Source organism: Hypanus sabinus, chromosome 7 (genome assembly GCF_030144855.1).
Source record: "Hypanus sabinus isolate sHypSab1 chromosome 7, sHypSab1.hap1, whole genome shotgun sequence".
Taxonomy (NCBI): domain Eukaryota; kingdom Metazoa; phylum Chordata; class Chondrichthyes; order Myliobatiformes; family Dasyatidae; genus Hypanus; species Hypanus sabinus.
This window is the reverse complement of record NC_082712.1, coordinates 129,839,786-129,866,280: the sequence shown is the minus strand read 5'-3', so window position 1 is coordinate 129,866,280 and position 26,495 is coordinate 129,839,786. Positions and strand designations below refer to the sequence as shown.

Here is a 26,495-nt window from a genome sequence, read left to right as displayed (position 1 = left end):
GATGAATTTGCTTGGAACTATAGTATTGAAGACAGAGCTGTGGTCAACAGACAATAGTGTAACATAGATGCCTTTATTGTCCACGTGCTCCAGAGATGAGGGTAGGGTGAGGAAAATGGTGGTAGACAGACTGCAGTGGGTCAAAATTGCCAGTAGGTCAGAGTAAGTGCATGCCAAGGCTTAAAGCATTTCATGATGGTGAATATCACAGCTATGAGGCAAAATCATTAAGACCTGGTTTATCTTAAGTACTGGGATGATCGTGGTCTTTTTAAAACAGGTGGAAACATCAGACTGAAGCAGGTAGAGGCTAAAAAAGTCTGCAGATACCATGTCTAACATTAGCTCAGGTGTAGGGGCATATGATCTAGCTTATTATAACAGGCTGATTCAGACCCCTTCACAAACTTCATTCAAACAAAGGCAAAAGAAATGAATTCCAAAAGTGATTTGAGAATGGGCTTTCTTGACATCAAGGCATCTTTAAACCAATTATGACATTAAGGAGCACTGGTAAACTAAGGTCAATGGGTATCAAGTGAAAACACCCTAGTATGTGGAGTTGTTCTTTAAACAAAGGAAGATAGTTGCGGTCACTGGAGATCAATCAACTCATCCCTAATTCTGGTCAATGAAATCTCAAAGGATGTTGATGGGAGAGCTGGCAATGGAAATAGCATTGAGTACAACAGGTAGTTGTTCAGAGTTTATTATTGGACATTTTCTGATATTTCTGTGACATGATTGTTAATGGCCATTTAACATCCTAGGTTCATTCATCTTCACGAATCATATTCCTTCATTCTGATTGAAGTAGAGATAATTGCTGGTAAATGCATAAATTTCAATCTTCAACTCTTTGCAATAAGAAGCAATCCATGCCTGTTTGCAGAAATAAAATTGTGTTGACTGATAACTGGCAAGTAACATTAATGCCACAAATGCCAGGTATTGTCCGACAAGAAACAATAACCAAGCGCCCATGGTATTTAATGCTAATACCAGAGAACATAGAACATAGAATAATACAGCACAGTACAGGCCATTCGGCCCACAATGTTGTGCCGACCCTTAAACCCTGCCTCTCGTATAACCCTCCACCTTAAATTCCTCCATACACCTGTCTGTTAAATTTCACTAGTGTATCTACCTCCACCGCTGACTCAGGCAGTGCATTCCACGCACCAACCACTCTCTGAATATAAAATCTTCCTCTAATATCCCCCTTGAACTTCCCTCCCCTTACCTTAAAGTCATGTCCTCTTGTACTGAGCAGTGGTGCCCTGGGGAAGAGGCGCTGGCTGTCCCCTCTGTCTATCCCTCTTAATATTTTGTACACCTCTGTCATGTCTCCTCTCATCCTCCTTCACTCCAGAGAGTAAAGGCCTAGCTCCCTTAATCTCTGATCGTAATCCATACTCTCTAAACCAAGCAGCATCCTGGTAAATCTCCTCTGTACCCTTTCCAATGCTTCCATATCCTTCCTATAGTGAGGTGACCAGAACTGGACACAGTATTCCAAGTGTGGCCTAACCAGAGTTTTATAGAGCTACATCATTACCCTGCGATCCTTAAACTCTATCCCTCGACTTATGAAAGCTAACACTCCATAAGCCTTCTTAACTACCCTATCTACCTGTGAGGCAACTTTCAGGGATCTGTGGACATGTACCCCCAGATCCCTCTGCTCCTCGACAGTTCCAAGTATTCTGTCATTTACTTTGTACTCTGCCTTGGAGTTTGTCCTTCTAAAGTGTACCACCTCACACTTCTCCAGGTTGAACTCCATCTGCCACTTCTCAGCCCACTTCTGCATCCTATCAATGTCTCTCTGCAATCTTCGACAATCCTCAACACAATCCACAACACCACCAACATTTGCGTCATTTGCAAACTTGCCAACCCACCCTCCTACCCCCACATTCAGGTTTTAATAATGATCACGAAAAGTACCATTGTTAGGGCCGGCTGGTAGCACAGTGACATCAGTGCTGGACTCAGGAGCGAAGGTTCCCCAGTCGGGCTGCTCCCGGACACACTTTCCATCTGTGCTGGGTTGAGTGTCGAGCTCGCAACTCGGCCTCGTAAAAAAAAACACTGCGCTGTGAGAAGGATGTGGGGAACCACTCACAGAATCTTTCCTCCAAGACAACCACTTGAAGAAATAAGTGGTCGTCGAGGCTCTGGCAGAGTATGGCACACACAAAAAAAACATTGCTAGGTCTTCTATCAAACTCCTGGAAGTTTGCATTGGCCAGCTCAAATAAACCAGCCAATAAATCCTTTCCTACAAGAGCAGAGCACGATCATCCTCAGCTTCTGATACCCAGGGCTTTCTCCAATCTAGCAAGCACAAGTCAGGATCATGATGGGTACATTCCAATAACAACAAAAGATTTAAGCCTATTTAAGACAAAGAAGCCACTTGAATTATATCCCAGACATTCCTCTCCCACCATCAGCACACCATGGCTGCAGCATACAACCTACAAAATGCAGAGCTGTTACTTCCTTCAGGTACTTTGACATTACTTTCCAAAAATTATCCCTATAACCTATAACAGAGACAACTTGAAACACCACCATTTGCAGGTTTATCTTTGAGCCATCCATGCAACATATTTTGGCCTCTAAACCTTTGAACTTTTGTCCAATAGAATTATGAGAATACAAGGGATGGGTAAAAAATGCTGGCATTGCCAGTGATGTCCATATGCTGGAAAAATATCCCGTATTTTGTTAGCTATTTAACTGGTCTACAGCACTTCTTTACTCCATCTGCTCTTACTTATGATGGGACTTTTCCAGATTTAGTGAATTTTGAAAGAACCTTTGCTCTTGTATCCACAGTCTCTGCTACCATTTATTTGTTTCCAAAATACTCCTACTTTTGTTTCCTTTAGATTTGACCACATCAATGCATTCACAGGTTGTCTTCCTTAAGCAGTTCTACATCGTTTGAGATCTTGCATAAATGCTGCTTGTGTCAAATTCTCCAAAAAAAAAGTCCCACTGATGGTGTAGCAATTAAGCTTAGGAATGGCCAAAATGCCAGAATTTTAGGAATGCACATTTCTGGGCAGTTATAGAGCTCCTGGTTAATTAACATGACAATTTAAATATAACATCTGACTTCAAATCCTACAATGCTTTCTCACATTCCTATCCCTGTAATTTCCTCCAGCTCTATTACCTTCTCTAAAGTCTGCACTTCTTAAACTTCAGCCTCTTGAGTTTAGTTGCTACTTCATCATTGGGCCTTGATTTTAGTGTCAAGAGTGTATTAACTGGAATCTCCTGCATAAATCTACTCACGGCTTCTACCCTCTTCCTTCTTTAAACACATTCCCTAAAAATTACCTTGACCAAGATTTCAGTCATCTTGTCCTCGTCTTCTCTATGCAATTTCTTTGTCAATTTTTCTCGCAAGCAACTTGGGTTATAGTTGCAATGTTAAAAGTAAAGAAATGAAATTGGTAGTATTTCAATGAGGTACAGAATAACAAAACTCCAAAAGAGAGTACCCACACAGAAACAAGACAGGTTCCTGGAAAATTGGTGGTGTAAAGCAGAACGATGGATTCGTTTCAACATAGTAGTGGTATGACCTTATTCATGATGCAATATTTTTGAAGGAGCTGCTTTCCCCTTCAGGGTTGAAAAGCGTGCAGAAGGAAGAACGAACAGATAAAATAACATAGCGGGCTTTTCAAGGAAGAAACTGACCCGGCAAAGCTGCACGAAGATACAACTACAGTACCAAGGGCTTTGGGAATCACGTGCCCCCGAGTCCCATTCGCGGACCAAGCGAGCGCGTTCTCTGCTGGGATTTAAACGAACTGCGTGGCTGTTGATCAACTGCCGGTTAGGCCACCGTTTCAAGAGCGGGAGTCGTGAGTGAACACGTTGCTCAGTTTAACGCTCGTCGTGGCGTACTGTGACTGTAGATATTGATCAAGTGAATATAGCCGACCTGGTCGTTGAGGCATCTGAAAGGAAATAAAAGAATGACGCAAGTGGGGCACTTCAGAATCATCGCTCAAGATGTGCCGCACGTCATTCTCTTCATCTTTGGAACTTTTCTATTGGGAGGTAAACTCGCTTTGAAAATGTAAGGACTGTAAATAGGGTGGACAAAGTGGATAAGAGATAAACTCGTGTGTACAGTTCGAGCTGCTTTGGTAAACAAGGCATGTCCTTGCTACGGTTTCATTCAGAGGTGTACTGCAATATACCCGGGTGATTGATAAGTTCGTGGCCCAAGGTAGAAGGAGATGAGTTATTAACTTCAAACTTTCTGCATAATCACTCAAAGAGTTGATCTGCATGTACATGTAACGTGAGCTGTATAACTCATCTCCTTCTACCTTAGGCCACGAACTTATCAATCCCCCTCCCCCATTTCCATTGGAAGTCCAGTTAGGCTCAGACGGGATGCAGTGGTCAGGAGTGGAACAATTGAATATGTACAACCTATGCGACATAGAGTTGGACATTGAGGTTACCTGTAAGTAAATTGGCAGTGATAAGGCATTAGAGGCGTAGAACTGGATGCTAATTTACGCTTGATACCTGATACAGTGTCAAATTATGCTGCTGAAAGATAGCGTATTGATAAAGACAAAGGATAATGAAAAAACTCTAGTATAAAATAGCAGAAGTAGAAAGCCCATGTTGGAGATATTTCAATAGTTCCAAATGGACCAGATAAGTACTAGTCATCATGACAGTTGAAGAAGTGCCTGACTGTTAAAGGCTGTTTGAGAGCAAGAAGATTGAAGCAGGGTAGTGTAAAATGGCTATAATCAAAGTTATTGCAAATTATGTTTTTGGTTAGTTTGCTATTTAGAGCTGAAACTTCAAAGGTGTCATGGAAAATTTGTGAAATGTTTAAAATTGCTTTTTGCTTGCTTTATAATTCAAAGGAATGGAATTTGTCAGTGGAGATTGTTGCAGAATTTTTTTGTATCACTGATTAAGCCTCATTTAGAATATTGTTCATAATTGACACCAACTTTTAGCAAATTTTTGAAAAGGTAAAGGAGCTTGTCATGAATATTAAATGGGAACAAAAGACTTCAGCTGTGAGAAGTAGTTGTAAGAGTTAAAATTACACAGCTTGGAACTCTAGAAGATTAAGTTATCTAATGGAAGTTTTAAAGATGGTTGGTTTTGACTGAGGGAAAAACTCTTTCTTTTGGCAAGTGGGCTAATAACAAAGGCCATAAATTCTCAGCTCATTGGAATTGGAACCAGATGAGTACAAGTAGTTCTTGGGCTTTGTTCTTGAGAACTGTCTGTAAAATTGTTCTTTTTCCTCAAAAGTCGGACATGAACATTTGTCTTCCATGTTTAGTTATAATGGAACAGAATGAGAATGTCCTACATCCAGTGGCTGGTTTCAATGACCTCAAACAGTGGATTTTATACTGTTTGATAAAGCATTCTACAAGTGTCAAGATTGGCCATCATTTTCCAAAGCAAGTTTATCAAGTGTCATCCCACTATGAACTGGCAACCTTGTTTTCTTAAAAGAGGAGGTTACATGTAAACATTTAAAGAATGTTTGTAAAAACACAAAATGCTGGCAGAACTCAGCAGGCCAGACAGCATCTATGGGAGGAGGTAGTGACGACGTTTCGGTAGTAACATGGGATGGTCAAGGGGGGATAAGAAGTCTTCACTCCTGATGAAGGGTTTCGGCCCGAAACGTCGTCACTACCTCCTCCCATAGATGCTGTCTGGCCTGCTGAGTTCTGCCAGCATTTTGTATTTTTATTTATTTCCAGCAACTGCAGATTCACTCATGTTGCCTAAAGAATGGTTGTCTTTTTAATTAATTAGCTCATACCTCTATTGCACAACTCCTAAAAAAAAATAAAAAATTGTAGTTTTGTAAATTACTTTCCTGTCTTGAAGAAGTGTTTAGAAGAAAAATTATGGAAGAATTTAGTTAGGCCTTCTGTAATCCAGATAGTCCCTGTACTATGAAGAGATACTTTAATTAATATTTGCTGGAATCTAAAGTACTCTATCTGTAAAGATGATGGCAGCTGATTGAAAATAATTTCATGGAGTGCTGTGTCTGTGTAAGAATTTGAAGTTTATAGGGTAATTGGCAGAAGCTTAAAGTTTTAAGCAGACTGCTTTAAAAAAAAGTCACCAAACTTCCATTTGTGGGATAATACACAACCTATGTCAGAAATAATAATTAGAAAAATTGACTTGAGGCAAGCATCTTGGAGAAAAGAAGAATTTGGAATTGTCATCATAGGAAAACTAGAACAGTACAAAGGAAGAGGAATGAGATGTTGATAGGGTTCCAAGTTGGAAGAAACTTGTATAAAGATGATGATGGTACTGGTTATGCTGAATGGTTTATTCCAATATTATACGTTTATAATTTACAATATTTGTATGAGGGCCAAAAAGGATAATTATTTCTTTTTTGGGGGGGGGGGAGTGGAATCTAGTGGGAAAGGAGCAGGGTGAAGATGCGATGGATGTCCCTGACATTTTTTGACAAGATGAAATGGGAGGATTAAAGAAGTACAGACAAAGGGATGGGACTTTTGGTGATGGTCTTGGAAGAAATGAAGGGCATTGAGAAATGAGGTAGACAACTGGAATGTGGCAAAGGATATTGATAGTCTTAATTATATTTGCTACCATACTGTTAAGTGCATGTTTTCAGAATTAGAGGGCAAGGAAGTAGTTAATAAATAAGTAGGCCATTGCCTTTCTATTTCTGGATGCTATAGCTGTCTGCATTTTTGATGGTACAATAAGTGGAATGCAGGTGGCTTCAATATTTATCTTCCTTTATAAAATTAATTATTTCTTTCTTGAAACTTGGAAAATCTCAATGAGCTTAATATCTTTTCTGAAGTTTTTCTAAAGCATTAGTGTATAATCAAACAATGTAATTTCTCTTAAGGATACCTCTTTATTCTTTTAAAATTTGTTATTTTGCTTTTTCAGAAGTTGGCCTTTTCAGCGGTTCTTCTCAAATAAATGGTGGAAAAGTACTTGCTTAGGATTAGATGCACCTAAACTGTTCAGCACAAAATTAGCCCACTATAATAGCTCTGGCTAAAAAAAAATCCATGTCAAGGATTTCGGATGAGGCACATTGAACAAATTTAAAGGCACAAAAGGCAATTCAGTGTGCTGAAATAATTCTAGTATTAGGATTTCATTTCAGTCACTTAATTCTGGATTTTCCTCCACTAATCCTTGGCTATTGCCCTCTCCCAACACCACTGGTCTGCTTTGGCCTCTTGGTGCAGAATTTTCTTTCTACATTGGAATTGGTTTATTGTTGTCACATGTACTGAGATGTAGTGAAAAGCTGGTCTTGCAGATTGTTCATATAGATCAAATGATTACAGCACCAGTAGAAACTTACTACCTTACAGAGTGAGATAGAACAAGATAAAATATCAATGCAGAATAAAGTGTAACATCTACAGAGAAGGTTCAGTGCAAATTCATAACAGGGTAGAAGATAAGGCCAAGTCTCCATCTTATTGTACTAAGGAACCATTAATATTCTTATATCAGTGAGGTAGAAGCTGTCCTTGAGCCTGGTGATGGGTGTCTTTAAGCCTTTATATCTTCTCCTCAATAGAAGAGGGGAAAGAACGAATGTCTGGGGGTGGGGATGGGATTTTTTATTCTTCTGGCTGCTTTATTGAGGCAGCAAGAAGTATATATAGTCAGTAGAGGAGAGGTTGGTTTCCATGATGTGTTGAGCTGCCTCCCAATTAACTCCATGCAGTTTCTTGCAATCATGTGCCGAGCAGTTGCCATGCCGAGCTGTTATGCACCCAGAGAGAATGTTTTCTATGTGCATAGATAACAATTGGTGAGGGTTGATGGGAAAATGCCAAATTTGTTTAGTGTTCTGAAGTGGTAGAGGCATTGATGAGCTTTCCTGATCATAATATCTATGTGGTTGACCAGAACAGATTATTAGTGATGTTTACTCCTAGGAAAATGAAGCTCTCATCACACCTCCCCTCACACACTTTTGATGTAGAGAGCAGCATGTACACAGCCCCTCTTCCTGAAGTCAATGACCAGCCCTTTTATTTTGTTGGCACTGAGGGAAAGATTGTTGTTGTGACACCATGTTACTAAGCTCTGTATCTCGTTTTCTGTATTTCCATTTCCCAATTTCAGACTGCAATTGTGAAAGCTTTTGTTACGTAGGAGTTGTTGCATGAGTGCCTGAATCCAACATTTAATATAAATTTTATAATTTCAAACATTATATTGAATATTATGCATTAAGTTGTTTTTGTGGCCTTTACATTTTTTCATTTTCTAAAATTTTGGTAATCATATGCAGTATGTTTGCTTTTTGTCTCATGTTTTTGTGAGAAACAATGATATATTTATTTTATTTTTATTATGGATTAATACATTGGTATACTTAATATTTTAGCATTGTCTCTTGAATGGAGCTAATCAAAATATTCTTAGGCAAAATGAAATGACTGCAATATTTATAATATATAAAATGTTTTATAGTTGTACTGTTTACTTTTTAACTTGTATAGTATATGCATCTTATTATTAATTTATTTGTGGAGTGTGTGTGTGTGTGTGTGTTTTGTATGCTGTGTTGTGCAACTTGGCCTGGAGGAATGTTGTTTCTTTTGGCCATGTCCATGTGTACGGTTGGAAGACAATAAACTGAACTTAAACTTGAAATCCTTTGAAGTTGTGTTGATTTTGTATCAATGTAAAGTATTTCCATGTAGCTTATAAATATTTGATATGGTCTGTTTTTCAGCTGTGATCAGAACTCTGCTAAAGGGAGTAAAAATTCCGTACACTGTAATTGTCTGCATAATCGGTATTGGTTTTGGAACATTAAGTACTAAGTATACATTGGTATGAATCTTATTCTTTTTGTAATGTAATATCTATTTTTTAATCTTAAAAATTATTAAAGGTAATGTGGTTGTTTGAGTATCACTCAGTTGTATTTTGACATTTTGCTAATCTAAGATTCTGGAACTTTGGCATCTTGTATATCCCTTCACTGAATAAAATCTGAGAATCAGAAACCAATCCCCTTACAGAATCAGCGATATGGTAGTATACTTCAACATGGCCTTTTGTCTGAACAAAATGTGTAAAGGTTCTTGACAAGGACACTGATAACATCTTCATGTTATCAAACATGAATAAGAATTACAATACAGTTAACATTAGATGTTTTGACAATTGCTGTTTTTTTTAAGTAGCATTAATTTAAACACCAAGCTGCTTTTTAAACGGTGGAGTAATGTAGTAGTCTGGGGAATTTTTGGATTACAATTTATGCATTTGTTAGTTGAGTACTCCTGTAAGCATTGGGATTATGATGCAGCAAGTTGTATGTGAGAACAGATTGAGATACAAGAGACTGTAGATAGAACCTGAAGCAAAAAAATGGATAAGTCCTGTTGAAGGGTCTCAATCCAAAACGTTGACAGCCTATTTCCCTCCGGCAGTTTTTTTGTTTGAGAACAAAATCTTTTTGACAATACATCTGCTTAAACTATCTCGGTGCAGCAGAGTATGGCATACATCTTAAACAGAAGCTATAAACCATAGTAGCCTTGTATCTGACAATTGGAACAACAGGAACATTACAACAGCAATTGAATTGAATGGAGGCTTCCCACAAAATGCAAACTGATACTAATATAGCGAAATGCAATTTGAGAAGAACATTTTTCTTATTAAAATTGATCATTGTCGCTTAATAGCAGTCTCCAGATGTGATTGGCGAGTTCAATTATTTTAATGATGCATTGAAAGCATGGTATTCATGTTATCAGTACCAGACGGTTGTGTTAGGATGGGAGAACTAGGAGCTGATGTGCAACATATATTAGAGGAAGAAGTTGTTGTGGGTTTGCAGAGGGAAGGGTATTGTGAAACCAGAGAAAAACTTGATATGCAAGCATAATACTTTTTGAACTTAACACTTACAGATGAGGAGAGGTAGTAGATATTACCAGCAATGGATAAAAATTATTAGAGGATTTGGGTATTGGTTAAGATAGAACTGTGTTTTGAAGGTGTGCTGTATAGTCATAATGCAGTTCAAAAAGTTGTTCAAATACTGTAAATAATGTGAATGATTTGTGTTTAGGTAGAAAGGCGAGGGATAAGATTTGAGAATTGAGTGATGTAATTACGTTAATAGAGATAAAGGAAAATAGTAAATTTAAACTACTTTGTTTCATCATATACTATAAAATTATTCAGTTGATTATTAATAGTGTAGTAAATCAGAAAATCGTGATAGATTTCCATAAGGTCTGAATGAATTTCCAATTTAAGAAGGGGGTAACGATTATCAGGGAATTGTTGTATAGAAAAAAAAATTGGTGATTTTAAAGGATAAATTAGGTAAGTAGACGGACTTCAAAACATGACCTAAAATATTATAATTTTAGCATAGAATGAGTATATGAGGTTGTGTATGTCATGCAATTCCATTTAATATATATTGTTATAGAAATATAATTCTTCAATCTGTATTTTTATAGGTCCAAATGTACAGTGAAACCATTGCAAAAATTGATCCATTGCTGCTTATTCATACCTTTATGCCAGTTTTGATATTCAGCAGTGCATTTGAAATTGAATCTCACGTATTTTTGAAGTCACTTTCCCAGGTCTGTTTTTAAACTTCCTTTTATTTTCTCACACCTTAGGTATAAATGTTGTAGTTCCTCTTTAATTTGTTGAAATTAAAACTGCATAGAAATTACAAGTATTTATGTATTTATAGATATTGCAGATTTGAAATTGAGTATTGATCTATATTTGAATAGATTTTTTTTTAACTTTCTATTAATTTGTTCGGGATATTAGAATACTATTGGCTTTAAACAACTGGATGACCTCACTTTGGGATACTTAACATGTGATCATCAGCTCTACTCTAATATCCACTTCACAGTGCTGGGAATAAATTGGAAGGATCCAAGTGACGCTGGTGTGAAGGAGAACTCAAACTGTGTTTTTAAAAAAAAAGGATTAGAATTCGATAACATTGGTGGCAGTTGTGGGATTCAAATTAAGCAATTAAACTTGAACTTAAATAAAAACTAATATAGGAAATAATGACCATGGCAGGAGTTAATTATAACCATGACCAAGCTCTCAAAGTACTTCAATGATCTCTCTGGGATTTATATTATCATATCATATTGGCCTCAGGATTTGGCCTTGGAAACCCCATATGTTCTAATTCAGTGTTAAGGATACAGTCACTGAACCAAGGATGGCCCCAGTGAAGCGAAACAGCCATACTATACAGAGCCCACCATCTTGGCTCCAAAGGAATATAAATAACAAAAAAACATTCTTGTGTTTTAAGTTTTCAGGGAATGATCATGGAATTTGTGCCTGGAGTTTAATTGTGCTTTCACTGATTTACAATGTAAATTGGTGGCCTATAGATAAATGTTTTATTTTTGTTCAGAGGTGCAGCATGGTAACTGGTCTTTCTGGCCCAATGAGCCTGTGCTGCCCAGTTACCTCCATGTGATCAATTAACCTACTAACCTGCATACCCTTGGAATGTGGAATGAAACCAGAGCACCTGGAGGAAACCCATACAATCATGGGGAGAAAGTACAAACTCCTTAGAGACAGCAGCAAAGCTGAACCTGGGTTGCTGGTGCTATAAGAGTGTTACATTAACCTCTATGCTACCATGCTAATATGCAGGGCACCATGTAACACAGTCTTTACTAAAACTGCCTGGATTGCTATGCCTGACCTGCAGGGATGCTGGCACAAAATATTTAAAGAATGTTCAATAAATCTTAGCTACTCTTCCTTTTAAGAGTATGACAAGTTTCCTTGAATTGCATATCAAGGAGGCTGTCATAGAGCTATATCACTTGCTATAACCACAACTAGGATCTTAAATTAAGATGTCAATTGTACTTTCTGGAGTTGTCAAGGTCACCATGGCAATTAAACGTTTTGCAGTGTTCTTCATTCTGACTACAGCAGATATTAGCAGAACCTCCCAATTGTTGTAGACTGTGGTAGTCTTGATAGTGCAGATTTTTTAATGTAAATGATTTAGATGTGAAATACAAGGCATGATTAACAAGTTTGCTGCTGATACTAAATTGGGGGATCCTATCGATAGTGAAGCAGGCTACAAAGAATTGCAAAGAGATCTTGTTCAGTTAGGGACACGGGCTGAGTAATGGCAAATGGATTTCAACTTGGATAAGTGTAAGCTAGTGCATGTGGGCAATCAACCCAAAGTAGTAAATATCAAGTGTTGTAAGTGTTGTAGAATAGAGGAACCCGGGAGTACAAGTTCAGATTATTGCAAGTAGACAGAGTGGTAAAGAAAGTATTTGGCTTTCATCAGTCAAGGTATCAGGTTAGGAATAGGGGCACAAAGTTGTCTCCTGTACCGAATAAAGTGGCCCTGAGTGCATACCCATGGTTTTCTGCTGCTGTAGCCCATTCACTTAAAGGTTTGATGTATTGTGTGTTCTGAGATGCTCTTCTGCATACCACTGTTGCAACACATGGTTATTTAAGTTAATGCCACCTTCCCGTTAGCTTGACCAGCCTGGCCATTCTCTTCTGACCTCTTTCACTAACAAGGTGTTTTCGCCCACAGATCTACCATACATTGGATGTAGTTTTGTTTTTTGCACCATTCTCTGTAAACCCTAAGGACTGTTGTGTGTGTTGCTGCCACGTGATTGACTGACTAGAGGAGGTGTAACTGGGATTAATGAGTAGGTGTACTGGTGTACGCAATAAAGTGGCCACTGAGTGTAAGTTGTTGATGAGGCTGCATTTGGAGTATTGTGTACAGCTTTGATCATCCTGCCATAGGAAAAAAAGCTAAGCTGGAGAGGGTGCAGAAAAGATTTATAAATATACTGCCTGGACCAGAGAGCCAGTAGTTTAGGGAGAGATTGGCCACACTAGATCTTTATTCCCTAGAGTGTAGGAGAATGAGGGGTGATCCTACAAAAGTTTATAAGATCATTAAGGTTATGGATAAGGTGATAGTCATAGTCTAAAACTAGATGGCACAGATACAAGATGAGAAGCGGAGAGATTTAGGAAATGTGAGAGCTAACTTCTTTACACATAAGGTAGTGAGTACCTGAAATGAGCTGTTAGAGAGGTGGGGTGAGTACAATTGCAACATGTAAGGGGTATTTGGATAGTTAAATGGAGGGGAAGGGCTTGGAGGCTAATGGGTAACTAGAACTAGCAGGAAGGATGCTGTGGTCAGCATTGACTGGTTGGGCAGAAGGCCTGTTCAATGGTGAATTATTATAAAGCAAGGAATCTTGCATCACTTTCTAATCGAGTGAACAAGGGTGAGAGAGCACAGGGTTAAGCTGGGTTCATGGTTACATGATAGACTTATGCTACCTTCTGTGCTCTCAGTTGGTTTTGTCACTACTTGTTCACAGAGATTCATTCCTGAGCAGTTCCTTTACATGTCATCACATTAGATATATGGTTGATTTCTTGACACTACTTGTAGTTCACTCATTCTGTGCAAGTCCTCTTCTGGCTACCATTCATAAGTACAGTCATGGTTCTATTCATCTGAGACATTCCTTAGACCTTGCCTTACAATTATCATTAAAATATTTAGTAAGCTTTTTTTTAGACTTTTGACTGTTAGATTGTTAAAGCACTAAAGGTCCTTTTTGCCAAATGTATAATTGAAATGTCCAATTTACTTTCACAGTCTGAATGATCAGGCTCTCAGATTATGCTTCATAGCTTAGCACTTGCCAGCGTTTGGTTGTCTACATCATAACCTGCTTAACAATTATTACTTAATATTGATATCACAATGCATAATCAATAAATTTTGTTTGCAGATCCTTCTGCCAGTCATCTTTTTGTCAGTGCTAAATACCTGCTTCATGTCGGGATAGTGCGTATTGATATTTTGGTCAGCAGGCAAATGGCAGACTGGATTTTGTGGTGAATGTGATTCTGGTCTGCTGTATTAGGGATCAGTTAATGCTTGTGAAAAGTAATGGTTGTTATTTGAAATATATTTTAGATTGAATTTTTTTGGAGAGCTCTGCAAAACTGTTATTTCCCGTCACATAGTCTTGATAACTTTTGTTATAAAATATCTAATTTCTAAATCATTTGGAATGAAGAGCCAATTTTTATTTTGTATACCTCTGCAAATACTTTTACGGATGGGATATTGACTCAAGACTGCATGTTGCTTAGATTCCCACATGACCTAATTTAATGAAGTACAACTTTAATTGACGCCTTTTAAGTCCTAGGATAATTCCATTGAGTAGGATCCGAACCCCTTGCATGGCCAATAAACTTAGTGCTCCCAACATCCCATTTGTTTATTCATTTTGAATAACTTTTATTTCTTTGCAAAAGCTCTTAAATTCTCATTATATAAGGAAATAATAAAGTTTATTTGTCCCCAGTGCAGAAGTTGATAACTTTGCATATCATATTCAGCTCTGCTATATGTTTTCTAATTGTAGTATTCTATTTCTGCAACATTATCTATTATGTGCCTATTATTTTTGCCCCTGGGTATATGACAATTAAAATTGATGAAAATGTTCATTGAGTGCCATTGATTCCTAGATCAATGCAATTTGACTGGCATTCCACTCACTGAAGTATTCACTTCTTGCAATACTGGTGTCCTCTAACTCAAGCTCGTATTATATACATACAGCTGAAGAAGCTGTTCGATTACATAGACAAGAAATTTGCTAAGTAAGAAGTATAGAGTCGTGTTAATGAAGGATTATATTTACTCTAGACTGTGATTGTAATAGTGTAAATAAATTAAGAAGTTACGAATTTGAAATGTATTTATATCAGTTATCTTGCTAAGTTCCTGGTTTATCAGGGAAGGAGATGTTCTCCATTATCTGATTCAGTAAAGAGGATGGTTAATTGGAGTAAGAATCAATGGAGGAATTTTAGGGCTTGGTGATCTTCATTATCTAAACTGTCAATCGAGAAATTAACCAGGATTCCCTTCATTTATTTGGGACACTATGCAACTTAATTGTGACAGGAGACTGTTGCTAAACAGTTTCTACCTACTCTCAGTCGCGTGAACTTATGTGTGGATTTTAGATACTACACCATGCTTAGATTGAACAGATTTTAAATAGCATCAGATGTGTGTGTTTGTGTGTTTTTTTTAAAAAAAGAATGGTTTTTGCCACTGATAACTGGTGAGAAATAAGCAGCAAGACAATTCAGAACTGTTTTGCTGACTGTTTTTCAAGCATTCAAGCTTGGAGATGCCAGGAATAACCATGAGTGATTTCACTACTTCAAGTTATAAGAACCACATGGAATTTGAAGATAATGGCAATCATCCTGAATGTTTAAATAAAATAAAGATTTGGAGAATGCAATTGTCAACAGCATTGTATGGAGACAATCCATTGTCTATTCTAGGTGGCTGCACAGATTTTGTTCATTTACAATCAATCAAAAGAGCATGTCAGTGTACCCTGGATGAATTCCTCCATCGACAACAATTAGGAACTAATACACAGATTTATAGGACTGTCATAGTATTGATAATGTTCCAATTTGTTCTGTATTTCATTTAAATACGTAATTTGTTACTAAGTTAAATGGTAATTTGTCTTTTTTAATACCTTTTTAAATTTCTTTGAAACTTCAGTTAATTGAGACAGGTGCTTAATTGGGCCAAAATGTACTGGTACCGGAATAAATTGGATTTCACTGTATTTAATTTAAAATAAAGAGTTGCAATATTTTGAGATCGAAAATGTGTTTCAAAATAGTCTCTAATGTTTAATCTCCTACTGGCTGAATTTCTGACAGGTGGTGCTTTTGGCTGGTCCCGGTTTGGTCCTGAGCGCTGCAATGATTGCTGTTTTGGCTGTCAAGGTTTACTCATTCAACTGGGATTGGTATGTTGGCGTGATGTTTGGGTCAATTCTTGCCTGCACTGACCCAATTACAACTGTCGCTCTGCTTAGAAACCTAGGTATGGTTAAGAATTTCATTAGTTTTGAATCTGTTTGAGATAAGAACTACTTACTACTTTATTTTTAGTTTCTGGTAAAATTGCTGGAATACAGGCTGCTGCTGAATTTTATTATCCCATTGCAACAATGCATAGCTGCAAAATGCAGGGTATTTAAAAATGAAGATTACACTTGCATGAGAGGGCTTTTCCAAAGGGGAGTAGTGATTACAGACTCGTACAGTATGAAAGAAAGTGATTGCTTTGTAGCTATGAGAACCCTTTAAATGGGATATCAAACAGTTTCCTGTTTTTCCATTGTCCTTTACTCATCTATAAAATTACCTTCTTAACCATATAACCATATAACAATCACAGCACGGAAACAGGCCATCTTGGCCCTCCTAGTCCGTGCTGAACCCTTAATCTCACCTAGTCCCACCTACCCGCACTCAGCCCATAACCCTCCACTCCTTTCCTGTCCATATACCTATCCAATTTTACCTTAAATGACACAGCTGAACTGGCCTCTACTACTTCTACAGGAAGCTCATTCCACACAGCTATCACTCTTTGAGTCAAGAAATACCCCCTCGTGTTTCCCTTAAACTTCTGCTCCCTAACTCTCAAATCATGTCCTCTAGTTTGTATCTCCCCTTCTCTCAATGGAAACAGCCTGTTCACGTCAACTCTATCTATCCCTCTCAAAATTTTAAATACCTCGATCAAATCCCCCCTCAACCTTCTACACTCCAATGAAAAGAGACCTAACTTGTTCAACCTTTCTCTGTAACTTAATTGCTGAAACCCAGGTAACATCCTAGTAAATCGTCTCTGCACTCTCTCTAATTTATTGATATCTTTCCTATAATTCGGTGACCAGAACTGCACACAATATTCCAAATTTGGCCTTACCAATGCCTTGTACAACTTTAGCATTACATCCCAACTTCTGTACTCAATGCTTTGATTTATAAAGGCCAGCGTTCCAAAAGCCCTCTTCACCACCCTATCTACATGAGACTCCACTTTCAGGGAACTATGCACAGTTATTCCTAGATCTCTCTGTTCCTCTGCATTCCTCAATGCCCTACCATTTACTCTGTATGTTCTATTTCAATTATTCCTGCCAAAATGTAGAACCTCACACTTCTCAGCATTAAACTCCATCTGCCAACGTTCAGCCCATTCTTCTAACCGCCATAAATCTCCCTGCAAGCTTTGAAAATCCACCTCATTATCCACAACACCTCCTACCTTAGTATCATCGGCATACTTACTAATCCAATTTACCACCCCATCATCCAGATCATTTATGTATATTACAAACAACATTGGGCCCAAAACAGATCCCTGAGGCACCCCGCTAGTCACCGGCCTCCATCCTGATAAACAATTCTCCACCACTACTCTCTGGCATCTCCCATCTAGCCACTGTTGAATCCATTATGGCAGGAGATTTGGTTTTGCAGTTTAAATCAGGGGAGTGGCAAGTGATGTTTTGAACAACAATGTCAACATCTTCTCAGATGTGTTGAATGTTCAGAATGGACGGACAAGCCACTGGAAGCAATGTAAAAGAACTTTCTATTCACAGGATGGTATGAAACTGGCAATGCAATTAAGTTTTGTGGGTAGAGATTATAGAAATAGATGATAGTTGGAGTGAATCTGCAGAGGTGTGCACATAATAAAAGGTCATTAAACTACCGTCTGCCATTTGGCCCTCCGTGTCCATTCTGGTTAATGGCGTCCATCCATATTAATCCCATCGTCCAGTACTTGTTTATTGCCTCTGCTTTCATTATTCTCTGGCAGTGCTGTGTAGATTCTAAACTCTTGGGGTGAACAAGGTTCCCTCTGTTCCCCAAAGATCTTTTATCCCTTGCCCTAAATCTAGTTCATCTATCTTTATTCACCTCTGTTAATGCAAAAAGATTCCTGCACTTTTCCCTGTCTAATTTTGCATTCTGCAATCATATCTCCTCTTAACTTCTGCTCCAGGAATAACAGATTTAGTCCCTTCAGTCTCTCCTCATTAGTGAACTGTCCCATCAAGGCAACATCCTGATGAATGTCCTCAGCACCCTCTCCATCATCAACACATTTTTCCTATAGTGTGATGACCAGAATGCACGCAGAATGCCAGCTGAGGTCTGACCAATGTTGTCTAAAGTTGGAACAAACCTCCATGCTCTTGTATTCAATGTCCTACTAATGAAGGCCAGTATCTCGTATGCCGATCACATTATCTACCTACGTTGTCACCATCCAGGATCTTTGAACTTGCACAGTAAGTTCCTTAGTGTTCCTAGAATGTAACCATTCATATTTATGATCTAGTCTCACTAGTACTCCCAAAAATCATCATTTCATATTTATCAGAATAAAATTTGTCTGCAATTTCTCCATAAATTTCACCAACACACAAATGTCACCCTATATCCCAAGATGCACTGTTAATGATTCCACCAATTTAGTTGTTATCCATGGCCTTACTGATTGTTTCCTACATCCACATCTAAATCAGCAAGGGTCCCAGCACCAATTCTTGAGGAATGCAAGTAGTCACAGGCCATCTGCAATCAATAAGGATCAGCAGCAACACCTTCTCCACTGTCATTCTCAATACTGATGTGCCACAAGGTTGCGTCCTCACCCTACTTTACTCCCTGTATACTTTTATTATCCACACCCTGGATATTCTTCTCCTGTCTTCAAATGGGCAGAAGATACAAAAACCTGATACTATGTACACCAGGCTCAAGAATAGCTTCTACCCCAATGTTAATGAATGGTTCTTAGCATGATAAGATAAACTATTACCTTCACAATCTACCTTGTATTGACCTTGTGCTTTATTGTCTACATGCACTGCACTTTTTCTGTACCTGTTGCACTTTATCCTGTATTCTATTATTGTTTAAAGTTAATTTATTATCCAAGTACATGTATGTCATCATATACTGCCCTGAGATTCAGTTTCTTTCGAGCAATCACAGTAATTACAAGAAACACAATAGAATAAATGAAACACCATGCTCAACAGGGTGGACAACAACCAACGTGCAAGCCAAAAACGGTAAACTGTTAAAATGCAAGGAGGAAAAATATCAAGAACATGAGATGAAGAGTCATCGAAAGTGAGTCCAGTTCAGTGGGAACAGTTGGTTGATGGGGTGTGTGAAGTTATCCTCCCCTCTGGTTCAAGAACCTGATGGGTAGGGATAATAACTGCTCCTGAAACCGGTGGTGTGGGTCCTGAGGCTTCTACAGTAAGAAAAGAGTATGGCCTGGATGATGGGGGTACTCGATAATGCATGCTGCTTTCCTGCAACAGCACTCTGAGTAGATGTGCTTAATGATGGGGAATTAAGGTGGTTCAAAAATATGAAACTTAAAGGAAATTATAGACTGTAGATTGCAGTGAGAGTAATGCAGAAGTATATTTAGAATGTTTGTAAGTAGCCTGCAACATGTCGCCATGATTCACCAGTGCCATCTTGGATGACTCAATATTGTTTTATTACCTCAAATGCATGGTGTAATGATTTGATCTATATGAACAGTATGCAAGACACTATTTTCACTGTACCTCTGTACAGGTGACAGTAGTAAACCAATTCCATTTGCCAGGACAACTCTTTACCATCCTCCTTTGTCCCCTATTGTGAAATCACCTTTGAATCCAATTTTCCCTGGATCCCATGTACCCTAATATTTTGCTGGAAGTCTTAGTAAACTAGAGTACTCTCATTAATTTCCATTAAAAATTTAATTGCAGGGGGATAGTTGATGTTTTGATTTGAGACCCTGTATCAAGACTGAGAGTGTAGAAGTGAGATTTCTAACATAAAGAGGTGAGGGGGGAGGGGCGAAGCAGGAGCTGAAAGGCAATGGGTGGATGGTTGCTATCAATGTTGATAGCATCAGAAAGGATATGGCAAGTGTGGATTGGGACAGGTTGTATTCTAACAAAAAGTGTGCTTGGATATTGGGGGGCCTTTAAACATGACATTTTGAGAGTACAGAGTTTGAATGTTTGAATGTGTCAGAATAGGACTGAGGTCCTTCAACATATGCCGGACAATGCTGAGGATGTTCTACGAGTCGGTTGTGGCCAGTGCTATCATGTTTGCTGTTGTGTGCTGGGGCAGCAGGCTGAGGGTAGCAGACACTAACAGAATCAATAAACTCATTTGTAAGGCCACTGATGTTGTGGGGGTGGAACTGGACTCTCTGATGGTGGTGTCTGAAAAGAGGATGCTGTCCAAGTTGCATGCCACCTTGGACAATGTCTCCCATCCACTCCATAATGTACTGGTGAGGCACAGCAGTACATTCAGCCAGAGACTCATTCCACCGAGATGCAACACTGAGTGTCATAGGAAGTCATTCCTGCCTGTGGCCATCAAACTTTACAACTCCTCCCTCGGAGTGTCAGACACCCTGAGCCAATAGGCTGGTCCTGGACTAATTTCCACGTGGCATAATTTACTTATTATTATTTAATTATTTATGGTTTTACATTGCTATATTTCTTCACTATTCTTGGTTGGTGCGACTGTAACAAAACCCAATTTCACTCAGGATCAATAAAGTATGTCTGTCTGTAAAACGCAAGGCCAACAGGTTGAGGGAACCATGGTTTTTGAAAGATTTTAAGAAAAGTAGGTGGATAACAGGTATAGACGCCAAGGAACAAATGAGTAGACCATAAAACACAGAATGTAAAAAAATAAATAGAACAGTACAGAAACACGTCTTTCAAACCACAGTGGTGTGCTGGACCAGATTAATTAGTAATCAAATGGGCACCTAATCTAATCCCTTATGCCTACACAATGTCCATATCCCTCCGTTTTCCTCATTCATGCACCAATCTAAGAGTCCCTAATGTATCTCCCTCTACTACCAGGCCGAGGAAGCACATTCCAGGCATCCACCACTCTCTTTACTTTAAAAAAATAACTTGCCTCTAACATCTCCTTTAACATCACCTACCCCCTCTCATCTTAAATGCATGTTCTCTAGTTAGACACTTGAACAGTGGAGAAAAAAATACTGTCTATCTTCTCTATTTATAAATCTCATAATCTTATAAACCTCTGTAAGATTTACCCTCAGCCTCTGCCACTCCAGAGAAAACAACCTAAATTTGTCTAACCTCTCGTTATATCATATGACTCTAACCCAGGCAGCATCCTGGTAAACCTCTTCTACGCCCTGTCCAAAGCCTCGACATCCTTCTAATATTGAGGTGACCAGAACTGTGTGTAATATTCCACTTGTGGCCTAACTAGAGCTGTAACATAACTTTCTGACTTTTGAACTCAATGCCTCAGCTAATAAAGGCAAGCGTGACTTATGCCAACTTAACCACCCTTCCAAACTGCATAACCACTTTCAGGGGGCTATGAATTTGGACCTCAAGATCCCCCTGTTCATTAATACTGTTAAGGGCTTTATCTTAAAGTGTATTGTCTCTTTGCATTTGACCTCCCAGGGTGCAACACTCCACTCTAATTATTACCAAAATACTCACAATGGGGTGAAGGTGCTCAGCAGATCAGCCAGCATTCCTCCCATATCACTTGTGGAACCAGAGGAGCCAATGTGCTGGATAATTCTTATTCTTCCATCAAGAGCGCTTACTGTGCCATCCCGCTGCCACACTTTGGAAAGTCTGATCACCTGGCTGTACTTCTGCTCTAAGTGTAGGCAGAGACTGAAAACTGCAGCACAGGCGGTGAGGCCCAAGAAGGTATGGACAAGGGAGGCACAGGTGTGCTTACAGGATTGCTTTGAGTCAATGGACTGGACTGTATTCAGGGATTCATCTTCAAATCTGAATCAGTATCCCATAGTATCCCATTGTCACTTCATTAAAATCTGAGTGAATGAGTGTGTGCTTATGGGTACACACTGTACATATCCAAATCAAAAACTGTGAATGATCCTGAAGGTTCATAGTCTGCTGAGTGCTCGATCTGTGGCTTTCAGTCTGGTGACCTAGGACTATACAAGAAGACCAGGTACAACATACAAAGGGCTATCTCGAGCAAAGGAACTATTCCGAATGAGGTTAGTGGTCAAATTGGATGCACATCAACTCAGGCAGGGTTTTCAGGCCATTGTATCCTACAAATTGAAACCTAACATCATGAATGGCTGTGATGCTTCACTCCCGGATGAGCTTAATGCTTTTTATGAATATTTTGAAAGGGAGAATAAAGCTACAGCTGTAAGGATCCCTGCAGAATCAGATGGCCTTGTGATCTCTATCTCAGAGGCCAATGTCAGATCCTCTTTCAAGAGGGTGAACCCTCGCAAGGCAACAGGCCTCAATGGAATATCTGGTAGGGTGCCAACCAACTGATGGGTGTGTTCAAAGATGTTTTTAATCTCTACAGTCAGAAGTTCCCACCTTCTTCAAAAAGGCAACAATCATACCAGTACCCAAGAAGAGTAGAATGAGCTGCCTTAACAACTGTCATCTAGTAGCACTCTCATCTACGATGATAGTGCTTTGAGAGATTGGTTATGGCTAGAATCAACTCCTCTCTCAGTAAAGATCTGGACCTACTGAAACTTGCCTATCACCATAATAGGTCTACAGTGGAGCGATCTCATTGGCTCTTAATGTGGATTTGTATCACCTGGACAATACCAATGTTTATATCAAGATGTTGTCTATTGACTACAGCTCATCATTGAACACAATCAATCTGATGGTTCTGATTGAAAAGCTCCAAAACCTGGGCCTTTGTATTTCCTTCTGCAACTGGATCCTTTACTTCCTCACTGGAAGACATGTGCGGATCAGAAAAAGCATCTCCACTTCACTGACAATCAACCTCAATGATGTGTGCTTAGCTCACTGCTCTACTTTCTCTACACTTATGAGTGTGTGGCTAGGGACAGTTCAAATGTCATCTATAAATTTTCTGACAACACAACTATTGCTGGCAGAATTTCAGATGGTGACAAGAAGGCATACAGGAGAGAGAGATAAATCAGTTAGTTGAGTGGTGTTGCAGCAACAACCTTGCAGTCAGTATCAGTAAGACCAAAAAACTGATTGTGGACTTCAGAAAGGGTAAGACAAGGGAACACAAACCAGTCCTCTTAGAGAGATCAGAAGTGGAAAGAGTGATCAATTTCAAGTTTTTGGGTGTCAACATTTGAGGATCTATCCTGGACCCAACATATTGGTGCAATTACAAAGAAGGCATGATGCTTCATTAAGAATTTGAGGAGATTTCAGGATCTCACTACCTGAAGGTGATGTGTGGGGTGCCTTCAGGAAGGTGAATCCTAGGAAAGCATCTGGTCTGGATAGAGTACATGGCTGAGTATCAAAGACCTGTGCCAGTAGCTGGTGTACTCACGAATATCTTCAAACTCTCACTTCAGCCATGTGTGGTACCTACCTGCTTCAAGCAGGCTTCAATCATACTGGTGCCTGAGAAGAACATGGTAACCTGCCTCAATGACTATCACCCAGTGGCTCTCGCATCCACAGTGATGAAGTGTTTTGAGAGGCTCCTGTTTGAGTTATGACTTGTATCTGCTGCAGCTTGCCTATCAGTCCAACAAATCCACAGCAGATGCCATCTGATTGACTCTTCACACAACCCTGGAATATCTGGACAGCAAAGATGCATACATCAGGATGCTCTTTGTCAATTGATGATGGCACCACTGTTGTGGGCCATATCAACTGTGGCGATAAATCAGATTGAGGGAGATTGAAAATTTGGTGGAGTGGTGTCTGAACAACAACCTCTCACTCAATGTCAACAAGGAACTGATTGTAGACTTCAGGAGAGGGAAACCAGGGATCCATGAGCCAGTATTCATTGGAGGATCAGAGATAGAGAGGGTCAGCAACTTTAAATTCTTCATTGTCAATATCTCAGAGGGTCTTTAGGGAGTCCTGCTCAAGGACTCCCAAGTCCCTTTGTGCCTCAGATTTTTGTATTTTCTCTCCATTTAGAAAATAGTCAACCCCTTCATTTCTTCTACCAAAGTGCATGGCCATGCAACTTCCTGACACTTTGCCCATTCTCCCAATCCAAGTCTTTCTGTAGCCTCTCTACTTCCTCAAAACTACCTCCCTCCACCTATCTTCATATCGTTTTCAAACTTTGCAATAAAGCTATCAATTTCATCATCCAAATCATATAATGTAAAAGAATCAGTCCCAGCACAGACCCCTGTGGCCTATTTTGTCATGTGCCTCTAAGTACCTTGAGGTTTTATCCTTAATGATTGATTCCAACATTTTCCCAACCACTGAGGTCAGACTAACTGGCATATAATTTACTTTCTGCTCTCCCCTTTTTGAAGAATGGAGTGACATTTACAGTTTTCCAGTCTTCTGGAGCCATTTCAGAATCTAGTAATTCTAGAAAGATTATTACTAATGCCTCCACAATCTCTTCAGCCAACTCTTTCAGAACCTTAGGGTGTACACTATCTGGTCCATGTGACTTATCTACCTTCAGATTTTTCAGTTTCCCAAGTACCTTCTATCTAGTTATGGTAACTTCACACATTTTCTGACACCTGGAACTTCCACCATACTGTTACTGTCTTCCACAGTGAAGACTGATTCAAAATACTTATTCAGTTTACCACCATTTTGTAGTCCCTTATTACTACCTCTCCAGCAGTCCAATATCCACATTAATCTCTCTTTTACACTTTATGTATCTGAAGAAACTTTTGGTGTCCTCTTTAATAGTATTGGCTAGCTTACTTTTGTATTCCATCTTTACCTTAATGACTTTTTAGTTGCATTCTGTTGCTTTTTTTTAAAGCTTCCCAATCCTCCAAATTCCCACTAAGCTTTGCTCTATTATATGCCCCATCTTTAGCTTTTATGTTGGTTTTGACTTCCCTTGTTAGCCATGGTTGTGTCATACTTCCTTTAGAATACTTCTTTCTGTTTGGGATGTATATATTCTGTCTTCTGAATTGCTTCCTGAAATTCCAGCCATTGCTGCTCTGCTATCATTCCTGCCAGTGTTCTTTTCGAATCAATTCTGGCCAAGTCCTCTCTCATGCCTCTGTAATTCCCTTTACTGCACTGTACTACTGGTACTTCTGATTTTTTTGCTTCTCCTTCTCAAGCTGCAGGGTGAATTATGTCATATTATGACACTGCCTCCTAGGGGTTCTTTTACTTTGAGCTCCCTAATCAAACCTGGGCCTTTATATAACACCCAATCCAGAGTAGCCATTCCCCTAGTGGGCTCAACCACAAGCTGCTCTAGAAAACCATCTTTTAGGCATTCTACAAATTCCCTCTCTTGGGATCCAGCATCAACCTGATTTTCCCAATCTGGATGTACATTGAAATCCCCCCGATTATCGCAACATTGCTCTTTTTGCATGCCTTTTCTATTCCAGTTGTAATTTGTAGTTCCTACGCTGTCTACTGATTTGGGGCCTGTATTTAATTCCATCAGGGTCTTTTTACCTTTGCAGTTTCTTAACTCTACTCCCAAGGACTGTACATCTTCCGATCCTATGTCACCTCTTTCTAATGTAATTTTTTTTTTACTAATAGAGCCATCCCACCCACTCTACTTACCTGCTTGTCCTTTCAATACAATGTGTATCCTTGGATATTAAGGTCAGAACTATAATCCTTCAGCGATGATCCACTGACACCTACAACATCATACTTGCCAATCTGTAACTGTGCTACAAGTTCATCAACCTTATTTGGTACACTTCATGCATTCAAATATAATGCCTTCAGTCCTGTATTCTACAGTCCTGTTGACTACAATTTTCCCCTATCAACAACCTCTCTTCACTACACATTGCCTTTGTTTGTAAACCAGCTACCTCATCTTCAGCAATATCATTCTGGTTCCCATCCCGTGCCAAAATAGTTTAAACCTCCCGAACAACTCTAGCTAACCTGCCCGTAAGGATATTGGAACCCTCTTGATCAGGTGTAACGTGTTCCTTCTGTACAGGTTGCACCTTCCCTAGAAGAGATCCCAATGATCCATAAATCTAAATCCCTGCCTCCTGTTCCTCAGCTATGCATTCACCTGCCAAATCATCCTATTCTTACCCTCACTGGCATCTGGCACAGGCAGCAATTCAGAGATTACAACCCTGGAAGTCTGTTACTGAGCTTTCTAACTAGCTTCCTAACATCTTTCTTCAGGACCTCTTTATCTTGTTTACCTATGTCATTGGTGCCAATATGCTCCAAGACTTCTGGCTGCTCATCCTCACCCTTGAGAATGCTATGGATCAGATCCAAGACCATATAACCATATAACAATTACAGCATGGAAACAGGCCATCTTGGCCCTCCTAGTCCGTGCTGAACAAAGACCTCCCTGATTCTGGCACCTGGGAGGCAGCATACCATCCAGGAACCTCATCTCTATTCCTCTGTCGCCCCCCAGCCCACCAATATTATCTAAGGTTTTGGGCCAAG

The 26,495-nt window shown here is 39.2% G+C and overlaps 1 protein-coding gene across 1 annotated transcript in view; it reads left to right on the top strand.

Annotated features, from left to right (window-relative positions):
• The first annotated feature begins 4,434 nt into the window (after positions 1-4,434).
• Positions 4,435-26,495, top strand: part of LOC132397545 (low-affinity Na(+)/H(+) antiporter NhaS1-like) — a 122,289-nt gene continuing 100,228 nt past the window's right edge. Inside the window, exons 1-4 of the mRNA XM_059976371.1 lie at positions 4,435-4,507; positions 8,801-8,901; positions 10,554-10,682; positions 15,880-16,045. Coding sequence (XP_059832354.1) covers positions 4,435-4,507; positions 8,801-8,901; positions 10,554-10,682; positions 15,880-16,045 — 469 coding nt within the window. The remainder of the gene's footprint in view (positions 4,508-8,800; positions 8,902-10,553; positions 10,683-15,879; positions 16,046-26,495) is intronic.